This window comes from Octodon degus, unplaced genomic scaffold (assembly GCF_000260255.1).
Source record: "Octodon degus isolate 3935 unplaced genomic scaffold, OctDeg1.0 scaffold00165, whole genome shotgun sequence".
Lineage (NCBI taxonomy): Eukaryota > Metazoa > Chordata > Mammalia > Rodentia > Octodontidae > Octodon > Octodon degus.
In genome coordinates, this window is record NW_004524741.1 from 402,684 (window position 1) to 424,735 (window position 22,052).

The window sequence follows — 22,052 nt, forward strand, 5'->3', positions numbered from 1 at the left end:
GCCACTAGGCCTGGCAACAAGCAGGTCTTTTTAAAAGTACACGATTGCTTTTAATTGTTGGTTATTTATTTACTAAATACCCTAATGTAGGAATGCAAGTGCAAAATATGTAAATCATATATAGAAGAAGGCATATCATAACATGTAGGTTCCACTTTTGATATTTTAATTTTTTTTCCAAAATGTTCTTTTTTCTTGCATGGAGGACAAGGTATATTATTGTTAATAAATTTACTCCTCTCATTGTTGTCCTGGACTGCCCCACTTACTACAATCTTACAGTGACACCCAGAAAATAATTAGGTAAGTCATAGGTTATAGTGCTGTCATAGACTTCTAATGATATTTTAAATTTTGCCAATAAGGCAATAGAGCCCCAACATGTGATTCAGCTTATCCAAGCCACCTAGATACCAACTCAACCAGAACCACACAGATACCAATTTAACCAGCATCCATTTCATTTTATATGTATGCTGTCTTCTCTATTGAAATTTTACTTTCCCACTGTTGTTCTTTTTCTTTTATTTATGTATTTGGTACAGTATCTCACCATGCAGCTCAGACTCAGAGGTATCCTCCTGTTTTCAGCCTCCCCAGAGCTGAGATTACATGCATGTACACCATACCCAGACTTGGTCACCAGCTCCGCAAACCAGGGCCAGGGTGCCATGTGGGACCAAGGATTGAACCCTGGTCCCTGCGCTTGCCAAAGCAGGCACTTAGTCTGCTGAGCTATCTTGCCAGCTCTGTTATTCTTTTTTTTTTTTTCTGAGCTATGGTCCAGGCATACTTTGGCACAATCATTACTCCATGTCCATGGAATCAACCAACTACAAATTTTAAATATTCAGAAAAAAATCTTTTCCCTTTCTTGAATATAAACAAATATTTTTTGCCATTACTCTATGAACAAAACAATGTGGCATCTGCATAGCTTTTACTTTGCATTTGGGTGTTGTAAGTAACCTAGAGATGATTTAAGTATATGGGGAGTTGTGTGTGGCTTGTACAGAAATTTCACAGCGTTTTGCATAAGACACTTGAGCATCCATAGATTCTGTATTTGCAGTGGAGATTGTTCCTTAGAACCAGCTCTGGGCCGGGGAGATGGCTCAGTGTACAAGGGCCTGAGTTCAATCCCTGATTCCAGAAAAAAAAAAAAAAAAAAGAACCAGCCCTGTCCCCAGATGCTGAAGGATAGCTGTGGTTAGAAATTTCACCATCTGTGTTGGAAACATATAAGCATTGCCTTAGATTTTCTTTATTTTTTTCTCATGAACCAGATATTTTCCTCCACCTCATCTTCCCCAGCAGCCAAGAGGGTAATTACAAATAACACCGCAGTCCGAAAGGGACTGACAATGTTAATAGCAGCATCCAACACTAGGCATGCAGGACTGTGGTCCTGGCTGGATTCTTACATTCGGCTTTCTCATTCAGCGCCTGCACAAACTAGACGGAGCGGGACAGACAGCAATGGAGTACCCTAAACTCAGTCAGAAGATATCTCTAAATAAAATAGAGGTACCAGATGTGGTGCCTTCACCGGAGCAGACAAGCATGGTCCAAGATCTGGGTGTGCAGGCTGTCAGGCAGGGCTCCCAGCAGTCAGGGGGACCCTGGTTTCAACACACCTCCTGGGACTTGACCAGGAAGTTGATTAACCACATGAAGATCAGGCACTGGGCTGAGATACTAATCTCATCGCTGAATCTAGCACATAGAGTAAGCATGAGGAAATAAGATGTAAAAAGGGAAGCCTGGAGAGGAGAACCAGGGCGCTGATGCTGTGGCGCACTCGCTGCAACGTCAGGGGCAGAGGAGGCTGTCTTCAAGGGAGGAGGACTCAGAGCTTCTTCCGGACTGGACTTGTTCCTAGGATGGAGGCGGGGCTGGGGCTCAGGGTGGGCGGAATGGCTTCGCGCGCTGGGGGTGGGGGCGCGTCACTGAGTTAGCAGCCATAACCAGGTCACGGTAACCGCACGTGGTCCCACCCTCTCTGGCGTAATTTGGCTTTCCAGATCACTCTCTGTGCATCACTTCCCATACTTTTTTTTTCCCCCATAATATCTACGTTTCCTATTGAAGCTCACTGCTGAAGAAGTAATTTTCAGAGAAAACGAGAAGCCACTTATAGCACCTCCTTTTTGCAGAAATACTTCCCAGGAACCCCTGCTGACCACTCTGTCAGTAGCAACAACTTTTAATGGATGATTTTTCTAAAAATTTGGCATCAATTTTTCATTCATTCATTATACATTAATTATTTGTTTAATAAATACTTACTAAATGCTAACCAAGTGTAAAATGCCTAATTGCAAAAGAAACATCTTCTAAAATTAAATTTCCGTTTACTAGAAACAGTACTGGTTCCTAAAGGTTTTAAAGGAAATAAAGAGTATTATTCATATAAAGCATAAAGCATAGGACCTTGCAAAAGTGCATTGATGTATATTACCTATCGCTGTGATTTTTATTCTACTTAATATTATTATTAAGGCATGGTTTTATGATATTGTGAAGAATAGACTTTAAAATAAAAGTAATATAGAGTAATAAATGCTCTCATCTAGGTATGCAAGAGATTCAAAGAGGATAATGAACCTACTTGGGAAGGTCAAAGGTGGCTTTACAGGATGAATCAAGCTTTAGCTCGAGGTTGAAAGTTGAAGAGTCCATCCCATGGTCACAGAAAGGACTTTGTAGGCAGAAATGGTTCTTCAAGCTGTCACATATACTAGCTGGTCATTCATGAGTCAGCGCAGAAGACAGAGCTGGAGATGGGCAAAGGGCTACCTGCCACACAGCCTTGCATCCTGGACATGGTATGTGACAATTACTGTGTATACCTGTGATATTGTAGGTCATGGAGAAACAATAATTATCTTATAAGAATAATGCTAGCCAAAAAATTTAGAAATTGGAGCGAAAATCAAATTGTGGAAAATGAAGCAGGCAAACTAAGGAGACACCAAAAGCAGGAAGGCCAATTGGAAGATGCCTAATTAAGAGGGAAGGCTTGAGGTACCCCTCGGGTTGAATTTGCAGTTCTTCTGCCTCAGCTTCATGTGCCCTTTTAGCCTCAAGCAGCAAGACACAGAAGCCATGTCCTGGAAGTCACTCCCTTGTCTAGATGCAGGCAGGTGCTTTGTTCACAGGAGCTGGACAGGTGACTCCTGAGTCTCACAAATGAGTTGCATTTTCTCCTCATCTTACTCACCTTTTGCCAAATCATGAACAGAGTCATGAGGCGCATGGGCCACCTATCTCAGAAGCACTTTGGGGACCGGTGGGAAGTGCCTCCTCCTTGGAGTTAGAGTCAGAAAACCATGGAGCTGCACATAGAATTGAAATATTTTTTGCAGTATCTCTGGGGGAGAAAGACTTCAACAACCTCCACAGGAGACCCTTAGACAAGTGGTTCTTACAATGAACTAATCATCCAGCCAGCTCAGGGCACATCTTAAAGATATCCCTGGAGGCTCCATCCCTCTTAAGCTGTGAAGACCTAGGGTTGAGCAGAGTCCTGACACAGCAACAGCATCCCTGGAGTTAGACCTTTAGTTAGACAGGAACCATTGCTCACGATAGTCTTCCATGTAATTGTCCTTCTGCTGCCTAAATAAATGAAATAATTAGTCCTCGGAACTGTCCTCATGTCATTACCAAGGGATGGCTGAGTTGCAATTTTATTGGCTTAACCACAGAAAAATTTTGAAAAACAAAGAGCCTGAGATAAAAGGCAAAAGTCCCTCTCATAATGTATTGCTGGTCAGAGATGGTCTCAAGATGGGATGGCTACAGATGACCACAGCACTTATTAATTTGTTCATTAGAAAGTGCACATTATGCAGAAAACCACCTGACATGGGACAAAGAATTCTCTTTGATCTAATCAGTTGCATCAGAACCCCTTTCTAACTCCTCTCTCATTTGCTCAAAGTCCAGGGGAACTCCCTCGGACCATGCAATGCCTGTGTTTCCAGTTCAGAAAACAAGGATCATCATTTTCTCACTTGCTTTCCTGCCAGAGTGTGTGAGGCTCCCTGAATCTGAGCACTAACTCACCCAAGAATGGATCCGCTTGGGCGATGGGTAGAGGAAAGCTTCCTGGCAAAGTTGTAGAAACAGATGAAATTTATTAATTCTATGGCTTTACATCAGCATCATGTGGAAAACTTAAGCCAGCAAGAACAGTGAAACAGATTCCTGGGACTTGTCTACTAGATGTGAATCCAATGACTGTCCAGGTGCAACTGTGTGTACCTGTAGTCCCAGCTGTCCTGGAGGCTTTGGCAGGAGCATCACAAGTTCAAGGCCAGTCTGAACAGATCAGCAAGACCTTGTCTCAAAATACAATTCAAAGGGCTGGGGATATAGCTCAGGGCAGAACGCTTGCCTAGCATGTGTGAGACCCAGGTTCAACACTAGCACCAAACAAAACAAACAAAACAAAACAACAGAAAAGAAAAAAAAAATAAAAATAAAAACAACAACAACAAAAAAAAACAACAACAAAAATAAAACAAGGAATGACAACAGACAGAAGACATAGTTTATATGACTTAAAACAAAGTATGGGGTTGAAATAGAAAATCCTACAAAAACAAACATTATACTCTTAGTTATCACTTGAAACAGGTCTGGTTCTACTATTCATTTTTCTCTGGCTTAGTGCACTGTGCCAACTCGACAAAGGCTGTGCCTATTAGATGTTGCTGGTTTTTAAGCGGAGTGAGGATAAGAAAAAATATTTGAAAAAATTTCAAGTAGGATGGGGTGTTGAGGATATAGCTCAGTGGCATAAATACCCACCTGGCAAGTGCAAGGTACTGAGTTCAATCCCTGATACTGCAAAAAAAAAAAAATTATTTTTCAAGGAGGTAATGATAACAGCTCATACTTTCTGTTTAAACTCAGTACAGCAAAACAAACAGGCAGGTTTCTAGCAAAAGAATTTTAAAGAATTTTCAAGTATGAAACATGAATTTCTTCTTGTAGTAAATTCCTTGTAATTACTATAATTCCTATTGTTTAAACATCCACAGAATGAGAGGAATACAGCAATATGGGAGAACTGTTTTTTCTCCCTCCAAGGAGAACAAGGGAAGCAGACTTGCCACTGCTGAGGTTGTTAGGCAGAGAATTTTCATATGGTTCTTAAAAAGAAAAATCCCACTGTACCTAGAAGTAGCTCATCCAGAATTACTAGGTCAAGACCGAGTCCACCCAGAGAATCCAGAATGTCACCTGAGCTGAGAGTAAACGAGAAACAGGAGCTGGGGGCACCATGGGGAGTGGGTAAGGAAGAGTGGGCAGAAGGGGAGTGTGCTCACATCTTACTGCCGAAAGCTGCAGCACTGATTCCAGCACACAACCTGCTCCTGTTTGAGGAGGGGTAACTCGAGAGGGTGGCTCTGAAACTGAAATTAGTGCAAAGGTGTCTGTCTTCAAGATGAGGTCATCAAGACAAAGTGGCCAACTCTTTTCAACAGGGGAGTTTGTCTGGTTAAAGTTTGAACAGGATGACTGTAGTGGCAGAGCAGCTTAGTTTAAAGAATGTCTGGAATTGTTCAGGAGATCAAATTAGAAGGCTCCTGCAACTGTCTTAGAAAAGCAAATAAAAGGAGGAACAGGGTAAAGAAGATAAGCCAGAAGCGATTTGACTTGAACTTCATGCTTTGTTGATGTGTGTGTGCGCATAGTGTCCGCTCTCTATAACTGTGTCATCATTTTCCATTTACTTTTCCCAGGAACATAGGCCCCTTTTATCTCCCACACCCACATGGTGCCGTCTTTCTTCTCGGACATGCAGAAGGTAGATAAGTTTTCCTTTCTAGGTTTTATTCAAGCTTTCTATGTAATTACCTTTTTTTTTTTTTTTTTTTTTGCAGAACCAGGGATTGAACCCAGACCCTTGCGCTTGCCAGAAAAAAACGGAATAAGGGTTTTTTTTTTTTTTTTTTGCTTGAGACCTTCAAAATATATTAAGTGGAATACTCAGGCCAAATATACATTCTTCCCACCCAACATTGGACAATTTTCTCTTATGAGATAAACTAGGAAATGTAAAGTCTTAAAAGACACTTAGTTTTTTTTCCAGAAGAATTTCATCCCAACCAAGGTATATGATCAACTCTGTGTTTCCTTTTCTAGGTTTTTATTCAAGTCTTCCTTAAACTTTTCCAAAAATCAGTGTTTTCCAAGAAGACACTTACAAAAGAGGAAAAGAATCCCTTCACTGCTTCCCCCATTTAGGGCCCTAGCTCTTATCCTTGGAAGAAGCAGGCAGGACATTGGCTTTTGAGGGTGATCGCTGGCAATGATGGGGGAAGGAGTAGAGTTCACGTGTGGGATTGTTCCCTGGACAGCAGGGCTGAGGATCCCATTTCTCTATAACTCATACAGTGGCTTAGTTGTAATAGGTACTTGATAGCTATTAAATAAAGTGTTGAACCGAATCCTTATAATTTAAAAAAAAACTTGTGTTGGTCTTTATGGTTTTAGGGAGCTTCTGTATTATATTCTTTGGTCATTCCATAGTCATGTAATACAACTAGCAAAGCTCTCTTACTGGCCTCCTTATTTAATCTAAAGTGTGGAATTATCAAAGCATCAAGAGCCAGCCAACTGCAAGGGCAGGGTTTAAATCCAGGGTTTTGACTCAATCTTCTGTTCTCTCAAGCATCTCCAGATCTTCTGTGGGACCATTATCCCTGGTGCTGTGTCTGAGCAGCTTAGACTCAGTGAAAAATAGACCTTTTCAAATTCCATGGTAGCAGACCTTCACTTGCTGACTACAAAAGTTTTAGAAACTAGGGAAAAAAGAATAGATAAAGAATTCTAGCAGCGAAATAAACCAGAAATCTGTCCACCTATTTGGCGTTGAAGAAAACTTGATAGAATCATTCTTTTTGTACTGTTTTTTTCATGGTACCAGAGATTAAACTCAGGACCTTGCCCTGGCTATGCAGGTGTTAATGCCACTGAGCTGTCTCCCTGGCCCATTGATAGGATCCTACTTAACATGGTTCCGATTGTCCCTTGATGAGCTGTGATTGGACAGCCTCATCTCCAGCTGAGGCGCCCACTGTTGGGGACCGCCTGAAGGTCCTGCACAAAATAGAAACCTCTTTCTCCAGCCTCTTCTACTAAGTCAGACTTCCTAGGGTTGGAGCCAGAAACTTCTTCAATGTTGTAGGCAGTAAAGTGTGAAAAGTCACTGGCGTAAGGATTGAGTGACCTCACTTCCCCTTTCCGAGAATGTTGGCTTCCAGCTGTTTTCTCTGCAGAACTAGCTAATAAGACCTTTCCTCCCTAGTCAGGAGGTTAGAGCCAATTATCTCTTCTTGTACCTCATGGTTCTAAAATCTACTATTTAGCTTTTTTTTTAAATCAGTCATTACTGATGATTCATTCCTCCAGCTTACAATTACTGTCCACTAAATACCCTCCTAAATCCTGGCTCTCACTGGGATCCACTCACTTGCTGAGACTGTCCCCGATGTCCCCTCTCAGAACCTACCCACTCTACTCTTTGAACTCTTGAAGCATTTCAAGTCTTAGCATGCACAGTCCCTACAATAGCTACTGCCGCAGTCTTGTTATGTTCTTGTGATTCCCGCCTTGAGAGCAGTGACTACTTTTATTAATGACCATGATGTTAACTGATATCATATTAATTATTTCAAAATAGCTTTATGATCATTTAATGTGCATGTCCAATCATCATGAAAATGACCCTTTGAAAAGTTCACTGTATACAGACACTAAGCTTAGTGGCTTTTTCTTTTTGTAAAAAAAATATTTCTGGTATTGGGGATTGAACTCAGGGTCTCACACAAGCTAGGCAAGTGCTCCACCACTAAACTAGAACACCAGCCCTTTTTATTTTATTTTGAGATAAGGCCTCACAAAGTTGACCAGGTTGCCCTGAACAAGCAGTCCTCCCACCTCAAACTCCCAAGGAGCTGGGATTATAGGCTTGTGCCCACATGTCTGGGCAAGTTTAGTTTCTGTTGGATTTGAACTCATAGGAATTTTACTTTCACTAGCCATGGCTAACTTTCTGGCTTCTATATATCCAGATTCTTCTATTTAGAAAGAATATCAATTATTTCTCAAGTTCAAGAAGATTTTGGTTACAAAAAATCACATGATAGAAATAACCAGAGTATGGGAGCCAGAGAGATGGCTCAGTAGAATAAACACTTCCCTGGCAAACGCAAGGGCCTGAGTTCAATCCCCAGTTCCACCAAAAAAAAAAAGACAAAAAACCAGAAATAACCAGAGTATGGCTTAGGATAGGACTATGCAGATGCCTCGAGCATAGAGAACAATGCAGTGCATTATAATTTTGATACTGAAGCAGGCAGCTTCAAACCTTCCCTCCAAACCACACCTATATTTTATTTTATTGCTTACTCAATTTGTCAGTACTCTGGATTGAACCTAGGAGCTTTGCACTGAGCTACATTCGGAGCATTTTTTTGTTTTAAGTTTTGAGACATGGTCTCCCAGAGCCCCTGTAGTGACCAGGCTGGGAGTGAACTTGCAACCCACCTGCCTCATTCTACCAGAGTGCTGGTTTCATAGCAACATGCTGCCAAGCCTGGCAACGCTTCTCCTTTACAAAGGGTTTTTCAGTGGCTCATCATTGCCTTTACTTGGCCCTTGCCTACGATTGCTCAAGTGACTGAATATTAATGAAACTTGCCGCTACAATTTATTTGATCCCATAAGCTATGTACCTGATACTCGCAGAGTGTTCCAGACTGTGCTCTGTAGGAAAACAGGAAAGGGTGGGGGCTGTGGAGCCAGCAAGAGAGCCAAGAAAGCAAGCGACGTGACAAATGTGCTACGGGCTGTGACTGAACAAATGACCAGAAAACCGTCAGGTGGCATCTGGCAGCATTGTTCTTCTAGGGAACTCACTAAAATTCACCACCATCCTGAAAGCACTGGGATCAAAAATTTCATGATGAGTGAATTCGTCAAATAGCATATGTATTAAAGTTAACGAGTCATTACAGGGTAGGATTATCCTTTGTGGGAGCAGGCATGTCTTACATTCATACGTTCCTCTCACCATAATAATATCAATATTAAAAGCTATTTTTGATATAACAGCAAATACTTAAAATATGTTGACAGAGGCAAAATTTAAGTTTTCCAGGAGCCTTAGAATTTTATGTTGCTCTGGTGTGAGGAAGAAAATCAAAAGGTTCTTTGACTGAAAGCTCACTTTTTATTTGATTTAAAAAAAGAAAAAAACACTAAGATTTGCATTGATCCTTCAAAGTATTGTGGGCTTTGTGGACTCAGCCTGTGCGAATGATGGAGAAGCTACATCTGTATCTGAGAAACAGGGACCATAACTGGCTTGAAATAAAGCAGCTCTTTTCTATTCTGAACCCTGACTTGTCATATTTTATCCAGAAACAAAACTCCCTTCATGCTACATAGCTACTTGTACAACTGAAATCAAGAGCAATCTGAGATAATACCTTGTCTGTGAACCTTCTCTTATATCGCTAGTTCTTCTAAGTGGTAGAAAGTCTCAAATCATTTGCTACCTTGCCGGGGGAGGGGGGGTGCGGATTGAAGCCAGGGCCTCTTGCATGATAGAGAGGTGCGCTACCACTAAGCTACCTGCCAAGAGCCCCTTTGCTAGTTGTTAAGTAGTAGCCTAAACTAGGAAAGCATATTTACAGCTCTGAACTATTTCTTGCACTGATTCAATTACTTTCTGTTATGTGCTTGTGTTTCTGTTATGTGCTTGTGACAGTTGACCAACTGTTGGACTTTTCATAGGTCTTAGGAACCTGTTGACAGTTTCAAGGATTGGGATTAATTAATGATGTTAGTGACTAAACTAAAAGTTGGTGATGATGATGAAGACCATGGTGATAAGTACAATGATCATGATGTTTTCTTTTACACATCTATTTAAGAAAGAAATTCAAGTGCCAGGCCTGCCCGCCCCAGGATACACTGAGATTGTGATTGAGACTGGGTATGGTGGCTTGCGCCTGTAATCCCAGCCCTTGGGAGACTGAAAACAGGAGAATCACTACAAGTCTGATCTACATAGTGAGACCCTGTAGACCATACTAAATACAGGAAAAAAGCCTGCCGTGTGCCAGCCCTGCCCCCGGGGCGCACTGAGTTGGCAATGGAGACTGGGCGTGGCGGTGTGTGCCTGTAATCCCAGCTCTTGGGAGGCTGAAAACAGGTGGATCACTATGTGTCTAATCTGCTCAGTGAGACCCTGTACATCCTGCAGACCCTCCCCTAAAATTTAAAAATAAATAAATAAATAAATAAAAATTACAGGGAAAAAAAGAAAGAAAGAAATTCAAGTATGTGAGTTTTAGTTCAGCCTGCCCCCCAGATCAGTATAGCAGACTGGCTCAGCTTCTGTGTAACAGTGTTAGTCCCAGCCCTCTAAGGGAAATAATAATTAAATAAAAACTTCATAAAATGTTTTTGAAAATATCTTGTATTAAGAATAATAAATAGTCTTGGAACTCACTGATAAAGATGGTTTCAAGTTCCACAGAAAATAATGGTCCTCAAACGGTGTGGACTGGACCCTGGGCAGCTCACATGAACAGTGTGCATATAAACCAGCTGGGCTGAGGCGGACGAGCTTGGCTAACAAAGCCTGCAGATTCCTTTTCATTCACAGGAAATCACAAGTGGCCAGAAAAACAATTTTGCTCCCAAATCATTCTACTGATGTGCTTTACTGAAGTGTGTAGGCTTTTTGCAGAAGAACTTACTAACTGACCTATTTTCTGTGAGCATTTGTGACTGCCCACTCCCCATCATCGGTCATTTTACCTTAGTTAGCTTTTTTTTTCTTATCATTTTTCTTTCCTTCTTCCCCTTTGGACATAACTTTCTGTTGAAGCTGTTCTTTGGCTGGTTGGTTTTAGTACTGTAAACTGCTTCTGAGCAAACATGGAAATTTAGCAAAATTATGTAAACTTGATCCTGAGGTTTTAGAATGACAAATAAATGTACAATTGTTTACATAACAGAAAAGACTAAGCAGAAAGTAAATTTCAATATGTCAGTATAGAGGCTCTACTTTCTGTAGACTTAAATTAATGTGAGATATATACCTTCATATTCACAAATCTGGATGTTTCCTTCATACATTAAACTATTAATAAGCAAAAAAAAGAATAATAAATAGATGTAACTTGCGACCATCCTCTTAAGTGAAATAAATCAGAACCATGTGTGTAAACATTTCATTGTCTCACTAGTGTGAGAAACTGAATAAGAAAATAAGATCCAAAATGTACAATAGATACTGTGTACCGGGAAAAAACTATTCAAAAGATAAGGCAAGCTGTGATGGAGGAAAAGGGAAAAGAGGAAAGAGAAAAAGAAGAATATGTAAGCATGCACAAGATAAGCGCGTGACACAGCTGGCTTCTCTTGGCTCCTTGAAAGCTATATTTTTTGCTAACAGTGTTTAGCCAAGGTCTGGTGCCCATGTTCTCTAGTGAACTCCTAAGAAGACAACAATACGCAGTGTGCACACTATTGTAACTGTCCTGCTAACCTGTTTTGAAACTCAGTTTCATTATTTTTTCTCTGTAAAATTTAAAAAAAAAGAAGAAATTGTCCTCCAAATTAAATTATAATGGAAGGAAGGATGGAATATAAAGAGCAGTGGTAAACCAGAGGTTTAAGTTTTATTTCTGCCACTCACACAATGAGAATTTGGAAAACTCTGACCTTCTGTGCATCAGGAAAATTAAGAGCAGTTAGAGAATTCTCAAGCCCTCTTCCAGTGCTAAGCCTATGTGAAAACAACAAAATGGCCATAATTCCTACATATGAAAATTATTTACTTCATTTATGTGAATCATTGCACTTATGTTTATTTATCTGAATTATAAATTCTTTTGAAAACTCTGGTTCCTAAAACCCAGTTCCTGTTCTCACCTACTCTTACTTCTGAGGTCTTGATTTTTAACAGGCACCATAGGTTGGGAAGCACCAACCTAAGCAACAGAGGGTTTATACGTATTTCCATGTTGTAGGTGTTCTAGACTGAGTCTTAATTAGCAAAGGAATTAATTGCATGAAGAGGTCAGGAGGAACACAAAGGTCCTATGCAACTTTAACAAGAGTGTGGAGGATTAAGAGCACAAGCAAAGAGAAACCCTGGTCACAGAGCATAGGCAGGAAACTGCACTTAGGAACTACAGTGTAGGTGCTCGTGATGACTGTAGACCAACACAGTTAGAGATTAGAACATAGCTGAAAATTACTGAAGCTTTTTCTGACTCAAATCTAAGTGGTTAAGATTAAGTTAGACAGTAAACATTTAAATTTTATCAGTTATTTTGAATATACAACAATCTATTCTTTTGCATGTCTTGTGATTTCTGTAGAGGTAAAATTGTTAGCATTCCACCCCTTAATCATAATTATAAATAATATTTACATGGTGTTTACCATGTACCAGATGGTATTCTGCATGGTTTATGTACAGAAAAAATGTAATCTTCGTAACCACTGAAGTGGCCACAATTGTTAGCCCACTTTTACAGGTGGTTAGACTTAGGTACAGAAATATTTGGTGACTTGATCAAGGTGCTCCAGGTGGTTCGGCAAGAGAATTCTCACATTTAACCTTGAGCACCAGTAGCAAAGACTATGACTGCTTCTAAAAGACAAAACAAAACAAAGCACAGTGCCAATGTATGGGCTGGTACCCAGAAACACGGGAAGACCCTGCAAGTAGGAGAAACACTGTCAAAAACCATCCTCACTTGAGCTCCACACATTCCTTCCAAGTTGAGGTGCTGGATGATGACCCCATTTCAAAACTTTACCCATGCCCCCAGTTGCCGCCACAAATGACTTCACTGGTGGCTTGCTCCAGAAAAATAAAGTCTGCTTTTAAAAGAAATTATTTATTCATATCTTTTATTCCTCTGATCAGTGGAATATTTTTATTCCATAGAGGTTATTATAATATTATCCAACTTCTTATTAGCATTTTATTTATCTCCTATATTTTATTAGAATATCTGAATCTGAATTTCTATATCTCTTGAGTTTAAATATGAGTCAACTATAAAATATAAAAATACCTTATTTTTAATCTGGAAAAGAAGTTTTCTGAGGAATCAAAGATATTTATCCTTTTTTAGGATGTATTGTCTGTGCTTCTTCCTAGATTATACATCTGCATGCCACTGAGAGAGCCCAGTACGTGTGGTAGGCCCGTGTCTCTCCAGACACTGAATGGGCAGGGCACACCCACCTGCCCCACAGCTCAGGCTGATAGCTAGATTTTTGAGTAATGTGAAATCCTGTTTTGCAGGATGGGTAGGAGGAGAGAGTTACATCAGTAATCTGAGCCCCCTCCCCCAACACCTCAGCTCCCTGCTGGACTCTACATTCCATTCCTGCAACACCTGGCAAGACCCGAGCTTGTGCAGTGATAGGAAATGACTGAGATTAATGCAGTCCTTTCCCAGCAGCACTTGGCTTTAAAAGGGAGCTCTTCAAGATAGCAACATTTTCAAGAGCCAATGAAAATAAACGGTGCAATTGGAGGGCTCTTGCTAGGAGGTACTGGAGAGGTAGAAAGGGAACTGGAAAAGTTCCATGCTATCTTTCAACTTATTCCTCCTAGACATGTGCTGGTCCTTCCTCTATGCAAGGTTTATACTAAACTTGTATATCTTAGTTCTAGAGAATAACTACCAATAATACTGCTCCTTCCATTTATTTAAAGATACTTTTTTTTCACTTACACAGTTTTACCTTTATAGCTGTACCTTATTGTCTCGTCCTGCGAGTCAACACGTGGGGTAATTACCTGGAGGACCACCGGGGATGAACAGGACAGGGCAAGAGACACAAGAGACGGAGACAAGACAGACTTTCTGATCAAGTCTCTTTTATTGAGGAAGTGAGCAGGGTCTAAATAGCCGTATAGTGGAAGCAGTTGGGGGGGACTAGTTGTGGATTGGTAGTGGAGGTCCAGGACCACAGGAAGATGCCGAGGCAAGCTGGGATTGGTGCTGCAGCACTTCTTGCCCAAATAAGGGAAAATATAACAGTAGCTTTCTATCGCCCCCCACACCTTATAGGATTTCATGAATACATAAATAACTGATCTAAACCTTATAAAAAATCATTTAAGGGGCCGGAGACGGCTCAGTGGAATAAGCGCTTCCTTGGCAAGTGCAAGGGCCTGAGTTCAATCCCCGGTTCCACCAAAACAAAAAACAACAAACAAACAAACAAACAAACAAACAAAAACATTTAAAAAGTTCAGTCAAGACTGTTATCCACGTTAGCATATGTACTTCTGAAACAAGTCCTACTACCCACATGTTAGAGTAGCTGAAATTTTGAAAGACTGACCCTACTGCCACCTAAGATATGAAGAAAATTCTCATACATCGTTGGTGGTGATATTTAAGAGTACATCCACTTGGGAAAGTGTCTTGTCTGTTTCTTCGAAATTAAGCAAATACTCATCTTATGTACAGCCATTCCATCCCTATGCACAGATGTTCACAGCAAAATTGTCCAAAATCCAAAAGCACACGAGTAAATGAATAGGTCACCCAATTGCGATATACCATATGACGAAATATCATGTTAATTGTAAAATTTGGCATTAAATATCTGCCTGTAAGATAAATCTTTCTGTGATAAATAATAAACTTAATGAGTGAATAATAAGCCTAACATGTAACACCTTTCAAGAAGTGTTCAAAGGGAAAAGCAAGAAGTCCAGCATCTTTCACAATTTTACAAGAAAGTCAACTCAAAGATTAATGGGTCCAAAATATAAGAGGGCTTAACGTAAAGATACACATAAAAAAAGAAAATTGATCAGACATTAAGGGTGTGTTAGGAAAAGAGCCTGCCCTTTTGTGATTCTTGGAGCTGTATATAGCGCCACCTTGAGGAAAACAGTAGGAAGTGCTAAGAAGCCTGATTTCACTCGCTGATTTATTCACCAGTACTTTTTTTTTTTTTTTTCATCAGTATTTATTTAGCACTTCTTATCACTGTCCTAGATGTACGGAGTATAACAATGAACCAAAGCCAAAAATTACAACAAAAAATCTCTACCTTCTTAGAGTTTATCAAGTAGTATTGGTTTAAAATAATATCTGATTACATGTAAATTAATTTTGAATGTAATAATTTAAAGGAAACTTTTTGTATCAAAAATAAAAAGGAAGGGGGCGAGGGAGATGGCTCAGTGAAATAAGCGCTTGCCTGGCAAGCGCAAAGGCCTGAGTTCAATCCCCGGTTCCGCAAAAAAATAAAAATAAAAATAAATAAAAAGGTCCTATGATCCCAGCTCCTGGGAGGCTGTAAACAGGTTTATCACTACGTGTCCGATCTAGTAGTGAAACCCTGAACACCCTGTAGTTCCTTCCCTAAAATACAAAAAAAGAAAGAAGGAAGGAAAGAAGGAAGGAAGGAAGGAAGAAAAAAAGAAAGAAAGAAAGAAAGAAAGAAAAGAAAGAAAGAAAGAAAAAAGAAAGAAAGAAAGAAAGAAAGAAAGAAAGAAAGAAAGAAAGAAAGAAAGAAAGAAAGAAAGAAAGAAAGGTAACCCAGAATACTATATTAATAAGGGAGGGGCAGGGGGATGGTTCAGTAGAATAAGTGTTTGCCTGGCAAGCACAAGGGCCTGAGTTCAATCCCTGTTTCTGCCAAAAATAAATAAATAAATAAAATAACAAGGTCATTGCACAATTTTTAACTTGGCTTTCACAGAAGGGTTTGCATATATCAGGGCCTGTGCCATTTTGCGCTCAATCGGAAGACTGCTGAATGAACAGCGCCGTGGGTGTTGTGGCTTCCTCCCGTCTCCCACTTTCTCAGTGACCCCCCAAGAGTGCTCTCTTTTGGGGTGAACAACTTTGACCTCATCCTGGGATAATCACACCTTTATAGCAAACGTTCACTAAGTCCTGGCTGCTCCTCCCTCCGTGAGAATGCTTCCCAGGGTGTAGGGCCTCTGTTTAGCCAAAAGCATTTTTCAGTTTACATTTCAGTCTGTGCTGTAGCCTGAATACATCCCATTATGATCTTTTCAAGTTCCCCAACCTTTCCTGCTATGGCTTCTAATTGTTTTTCTTTTTCTTTAATTTTATTTAGAAACAAATAGCAATAAGACAGTTTCAACACTGGTCAGTAGGACAGTTTCAATAATTAACACATTGCATATTGCTATCTTCACAGTGGTTATTCATAGTACAAGATGCAGACATGATATCCTGTCCAAACACTGTTATTAATCCTACCTAGCAAGTGTTCATGTCAGATATTTGTATTTTTTTTAATTCTAGAAGCTTTTTGTAGTTTTATTTCCCCCTTATCTCATGTCTCGGTTCATTTAAGTCCTCCAGCATGTGAGCATATTTCTGTTTTATTAATTCCATTATGCATATCATTGCTTAATTAGATCATGATTTATACAATAATTAGATCTTTTCCTACTTTTTTGAGTACTGCAATAGATAAAAAAGAATTGTTCATAGTGATTTTAGATATTTTTTAGTACAGAAAGGAGGGAACCAAGAGAAACCTAGGGCCATCAGCAGACAGCATGTGACAGAAAGCCAGTGTTAAAAGGGTCCTTTCAAGGCCTCCTTGGAGATGGAAAGGCAGATGGGATGAGGCCCAGCAACCTACTGTGACCTCTTTTAAGGTCAGAGTTCTGCACCAACTTGTTTGATGAGAGGTCCATTGACTGGGAAAGAATGTTTGAAAGCTACTGGTAACTAAACTGAAGTCAACAAGTTTCCTGCAAAGAGTTGCTCATATCCTGAAGCGAAGAAGGTGTAATGTTTTTGCCATAAAGTATAAATGAGTCTCTTCCTCATATTTGTCCCTGACACTGGGCTAGATATAATATATTTATTTAATTAAATGCTATATTTTATCAACCATTCTACTCAAGATGTTCCATGCCTTAGGTATCAACTACCTCTGGAAGCTGAGGCAGGAGTTCTGCTTGAGCTCAGGGATTCGAGGCTAGCCTGGGCAACATAACAAGACGATTTTTCAAAAAGAAACAAAAAACAAAACAAAGACCAGATGAAGCCAAATCTGGTCAAAGTAGTCTAAATACTTCAGTTTTCCTTTGATTTTTGTATGGTTTATGCCATAAACCTTATGGAATTTACTAAACCACACAAATACAGCAGCCATCAGATAGAACTGGATGACCACCACCAAGCCCTTGCCATCTTCCTCTTCACAAGCCTCAGTTCTTCAACCCATAAAATGAAGAACTTTTCTCTCTTGTCCTCAGAGTCCTAACTTGTGCTAATGTTGATGTGACATTTCTGCACTATTAATATAAAAGTGAGCTAAAGTTTAACACATACAGTATTCTCAATTTACTCCTAAGAGTAAATTCTCATCTGTAAATACTAAGCTAAAACTCATCAGATCACTTGTTAGGCCAACTCTGTTATTTCTTTATTTGATACAGGGTCTTGCTACACAGCTCAGACTCATAGTGATCTTCCTGTCTCAGCCTCCCCAGTGCTGGGATTACAGGTGTGTGCCACCCATGCCCAGTTTTGGTGACCTGCAGGGCATGCCCAAGATTCCAGGGGGTTGAACCTGGATCCTTGTGCTTTCCAGGCAGGTGCTTAGACCGCCTAGCTATGTCCCCCACCCCTCCAATTCTTCTTATCTTATATCCTTAGATTTTATTCCTTTTGTTGGTAGGTGGAGCAACAAGTCCCTGGAAAAGATGCCTCACTTAGGTGATAGATTAGTAAAGGTTTCCTCTCTCTCTCTCTCTCTCTCTCTCTCTCTCTCTCTCTCTCTCTCTCTCTCTCTCATTACTACTGGGAATCAAACTCAGCACCTCAGGCTTGCCAGGCAGGCACTGTGCCACTGAGCTATATCCCTTGCCTCCTCCTCCTTCTTAAATTCAGTTCCAAAATGCAATCCTGATCAGTTCAGTGCTTGAGAGTTTTAGGGAAGGTAAATTTCTCAGGCTTCATAAATTCAAGTTAGTATGTTTTTCAAAAATTATTTTTATTTTTTAAAGAGACTAAGACATGGTAAAAAAAATTAGAAATGATACAGAATTTCACTAAACAAAATGATAGACATTCAATAGGTGTTATGTTGCATATTATCTTCAAATTACTTGCTCAGATTAGCAGATCTAAGCATGCAAAATTGGTCAAATTAATAGTTTTAATTATGCATTCACTTACCATATTCACTGTGACACAAAACACTAGAAGAAACTCTAATGCTCGTCATCCCTCGTTCTGAAGAAATGCTTTAGTTAAAGAACCATGATTAAAGAACAGAGACTTTGAAGGCCCAGCGACTCAGATTTGGACTCTGATTCCTAGTACTGATCACTGGAGGAGCTATAGGCAGAATCTCTAACCTCTTTCAGTCTTACTTTATGCCTTTGCAAATAGGTCATGAAGAAAACTGAGGCTATATATAGAAAATATTAAGCGCAGTCCCCACCACGCGTTCCTGGGAACGGTCGCAATTGCCCTCCTGTGTTCCCGTGGAATCCGAGAACTGAGCCCTTGACAGCTAGGTTTTTCACACCGGTCCCTGCTGCCTGTGAGCATTTTTATTGCCACAGCAGGCAGCTCTCTCTAAAGCCAAAGCTAAACAACTGCCTCTGGAAACTCCCAAAGTCTGTGACCTTGGGGTGTCCCAGCAAATCTGAGCTCAATTCTGACGGGGATAATGCGCGGCAGGCTATGGCGGGATCTGATGGCACAGCTGTTCATGTCCAGAGCCACACACAGGGCTCTGGGAAAACAGCTCCGTTAGCCTCTGCTTGGAGTCCCTCTCTCATGTTTGTGCAGCTTGGGAGACAAATGTCTTTCTAGGTTTTAGCTGTCGTCATCATAACTAGCAAAAAAAAAAAAAAAAAATAGCATGTCTTTCACTTCTAGCAGAATACAAAAATTCCTTAATAAGCAGCAAAAACTTACAAGCTCAAGTAGCCAAACATCACATCTTCACCTAGACTAAGCGGCGGCATCTTGCCACTCATGTGACGACAACAGGAGGCTTGCTTTATCCACTAACTGATGCAGTGTTGCTGTGGATTCATAGTCATGCACTGTGAACCTGGTTCTTCCTAACTGCTCCAACCTAACTCCACTTTGTTCTAGTCATGAGATTAGTAATTGAAGAATTTCTTTTCCTCTGTAGATCACTGATATGGAAGCACGGAGTCTACTGATTAGGGCCTGCTTCCCAACTATAAAATAAGGTGAGCAATCCCCTCGGATTCTGAAAATCCCTCCCTGGCCTAACACTGCATGAGCAAATTGAACAGAGCACTGCCCATTATGTTGGTTTTTAGTGATAGTGGCAGAGGTTATGGCATTGTCTATACTAACAGTTTGGTATTGTATTTAGAGTGTCTAAGCCTATTCCTTTCATGTACAAATCTAGCACAACCTGTGAGGAGCATTGTGTCTTAAGCAGTTTGTTAAAATTAATGCTGTTTTCTCAAATAGTGTTGAATGCGAAGAATGAACACAATGTGTCCAGGGAGAACACAGTCAGTATGAAGCGTCTGTCCAAATGCACACTCCTGGGCCTGCACCAGGTGGACCCCCATTGGCTTCTCAGCACTGCCAATGTCAAGGTACTACTAACATTGCCGCACTTAATTAATGGCAACCAAAACTGTGGATACGGTTCTCTAGTATTAGCAGTCATGACATTCCACTTTGGAGTTCTAGTCCAGCAGCCTCAGCAGTCTGGGTCACAGTCTGACAGTGCCAAGACCTTGAGGTTGGTTGCATTCTCTCATATATCCGTGTGCAGATAACATTGTTCACGGAGCTTTCCTAGAAAACAAAAGAAGGATGAGGTACTTCAGTCTTGCTGATGAAACCGACATGTAGGAAGATTTAAATCATACAAATGACATTTTCTGAAAATCTCAAGAAGACAATACAGATATGATATATATATATATATATATATATATATATAACACAGAGAACATACATGTATGTATGTATAAAAAGCAAGACAGGTAACTTGTAATCTGAAGTTTGAATTGAAATACTTTAAATGTTCATGTTGCAGCATTGCTTGCTATTTTATATATCTATCCTTTAAAATAATATTGTTAAATTAATATAATATCTTATACTTTCAAGAGCACTGATACATGTACATGGGGATATTTAATTCTCCTGAAAAGCCTTCCATGAAGCTACTATCTACATATTGCAGTGAGGAATCTGAATCTTGAAAAGGATAGCTGACACGTCCAAAGTCACACAATACTGAGTGGCAGGGACAGAAAGCCACATCTGTGGATTCTGAATTGAGTGCTCTTCCAAATAAATTGACTGTTCATTGGTTATTTGTTGAACTATTTAATTACCTGTCATTATATTATTGGCTAATGTCATTATGAGAAAGAATGAAATCATTACTAATTCTCTGAACATTTCAAGAAACAAAATATACTCTTCTCTGTGGAAAGAAAAAATCTCCATGTTAAGAAATGTCACTGCCATATAATTCTTGCCTTCGGTCTATTTTGTGTTATGTCCAAAATTACCATTTTATTAATTTTGGTCCAAATTTTATTAAATTTGGGTTTAAGATGAGAATCACTGACATTTTTCTCTGTACTCTTCTCTGAAGGACAGCAGAAGGGACTCAAACATGTATGAATTTTGAAATGTTTGAAACTAAGCCAACTGGATATTAATCCCAACATTACCACATTTTTCTATTTTTCTACTCCTACAAAAGTCAGTGTCTGAATTTCAGTTTCCTCACCAGTTAAATGGGCTAGTAAATCTGATCTTACAGGATTATTAAGGATTGGGTAAATAATACAAGAAACTAGGGGAATGTGGCGACAAGCCAGTGTTATTCCTTACTGATGTTAACCCATCCACACACCAGAAAGGCAGCCCTTCTGTTTCTTATCCCTAGTTGAAGTTTTCTTTGATGTTGATTTGGTGAAATAGAGAGAACTTAATCCTGGTTAATACAGAGGACTGGCAACAACCCTCGGGTCCTGTTGAAACCTTCCTTGAGCAAACACATGCTGGGTTTTGTTCAAGAAGTTGAAGAATTATTCTCTTTAGATCCTTAGTCCACACACATCTTATAATGTTTATGATGATACGTTGATCATCACCACACGAGTTACAAAGATTTCCCATTGTGCTAAATCACTGAGAACTTGTGACTCATCTGTTATGGAGCCATCGCATTGCCTATACCAGCTGTCACAGGCTTTATTCATTGATTTTCATTGTGTAGGAAGAGAGAACTTTTGTTTCTGAGAGGATTAGGTATTGACCAAGATTAGCCCCCAGTTCTGTAAAGTAAGAGAGAAATGACATTCATTTTTATTGCTTCAAAAGAAGTTATTGATGTGATTTTACATGAGGTTTTGCAAGAGCAGAGAAGGCAGTGAGAAACACCTCGCTTACCACTACCATCTGGCCGTCCATGAGCCTCCTCCGGATGGTGGCTTCTTTGCCATCCCAGTCCTGAACTTGAACCAAGGAGTCGCTGTCTAGGGTTATGGTGCTCTGGAAAACAGCCCAGACCTGCTTCAGATCAGCTCAACACATGGGAACATAGCATTTTATCAGGTGCCAAACTTTCCTGGGTTCTTACAATGCTCTCAGGTAGTTCCAGGATGGTCTCTATAATCCCATATACTTTAAGACTTTTTCAGCAGTAGTTCTATTGGCCTATTCTTTCAGGGTTGTGTGTGGGGGGGGAGGGTACAACAGCAAAAACGTAACTTGAAAAATGACATGCTTTCTCTTTTATCTTTTGTCATATGGGAAAGGTATTATCTTTTGGGTAAAGAACCACAAGTAATTTTCAACTTTAAAATCATACATGAGGATAATTCAAACTCCCGTTGTTAAATTCGAAGGACACAAGTCTCTTCCTACCCAAACAGAATTTTCTGGTAGAGTAGGGTTTTTACCTCAGTACAGACATATTTTTAAAACATTTTTCTTCACAATTCTTTTTTTTTT

General features: G+C 40.0%; 1 protein-coding gene across 1 annotated transcript in view; it reads right to left on the reverse strand.

The window, feature by feature from the left end:
• Positions 1–19,736: 19,736 nt before the first annotated feature.
• Fabp12 (fatty acid binding protein 12) overlaps positions 19,737–22,052 on the reverse strand; it is a 6,790-nt gene continuing 4,474 nt past the window's right edge. The window contains exons 3-4 of the mRNA XM_004643098.1: positions 21,489–21,590; positions 19,737–19,871 (exon numbers count right to left, since the gene is read on the reverse strand). Coding sequence (XP_004643155.1) covers positions 19,737–19,871; positions 21,489–21,590 — 237 coding nt within the window. The remainder of the gene's footprint in view (positions 19,872–21,488; positions 21,591–22,052) is intronic.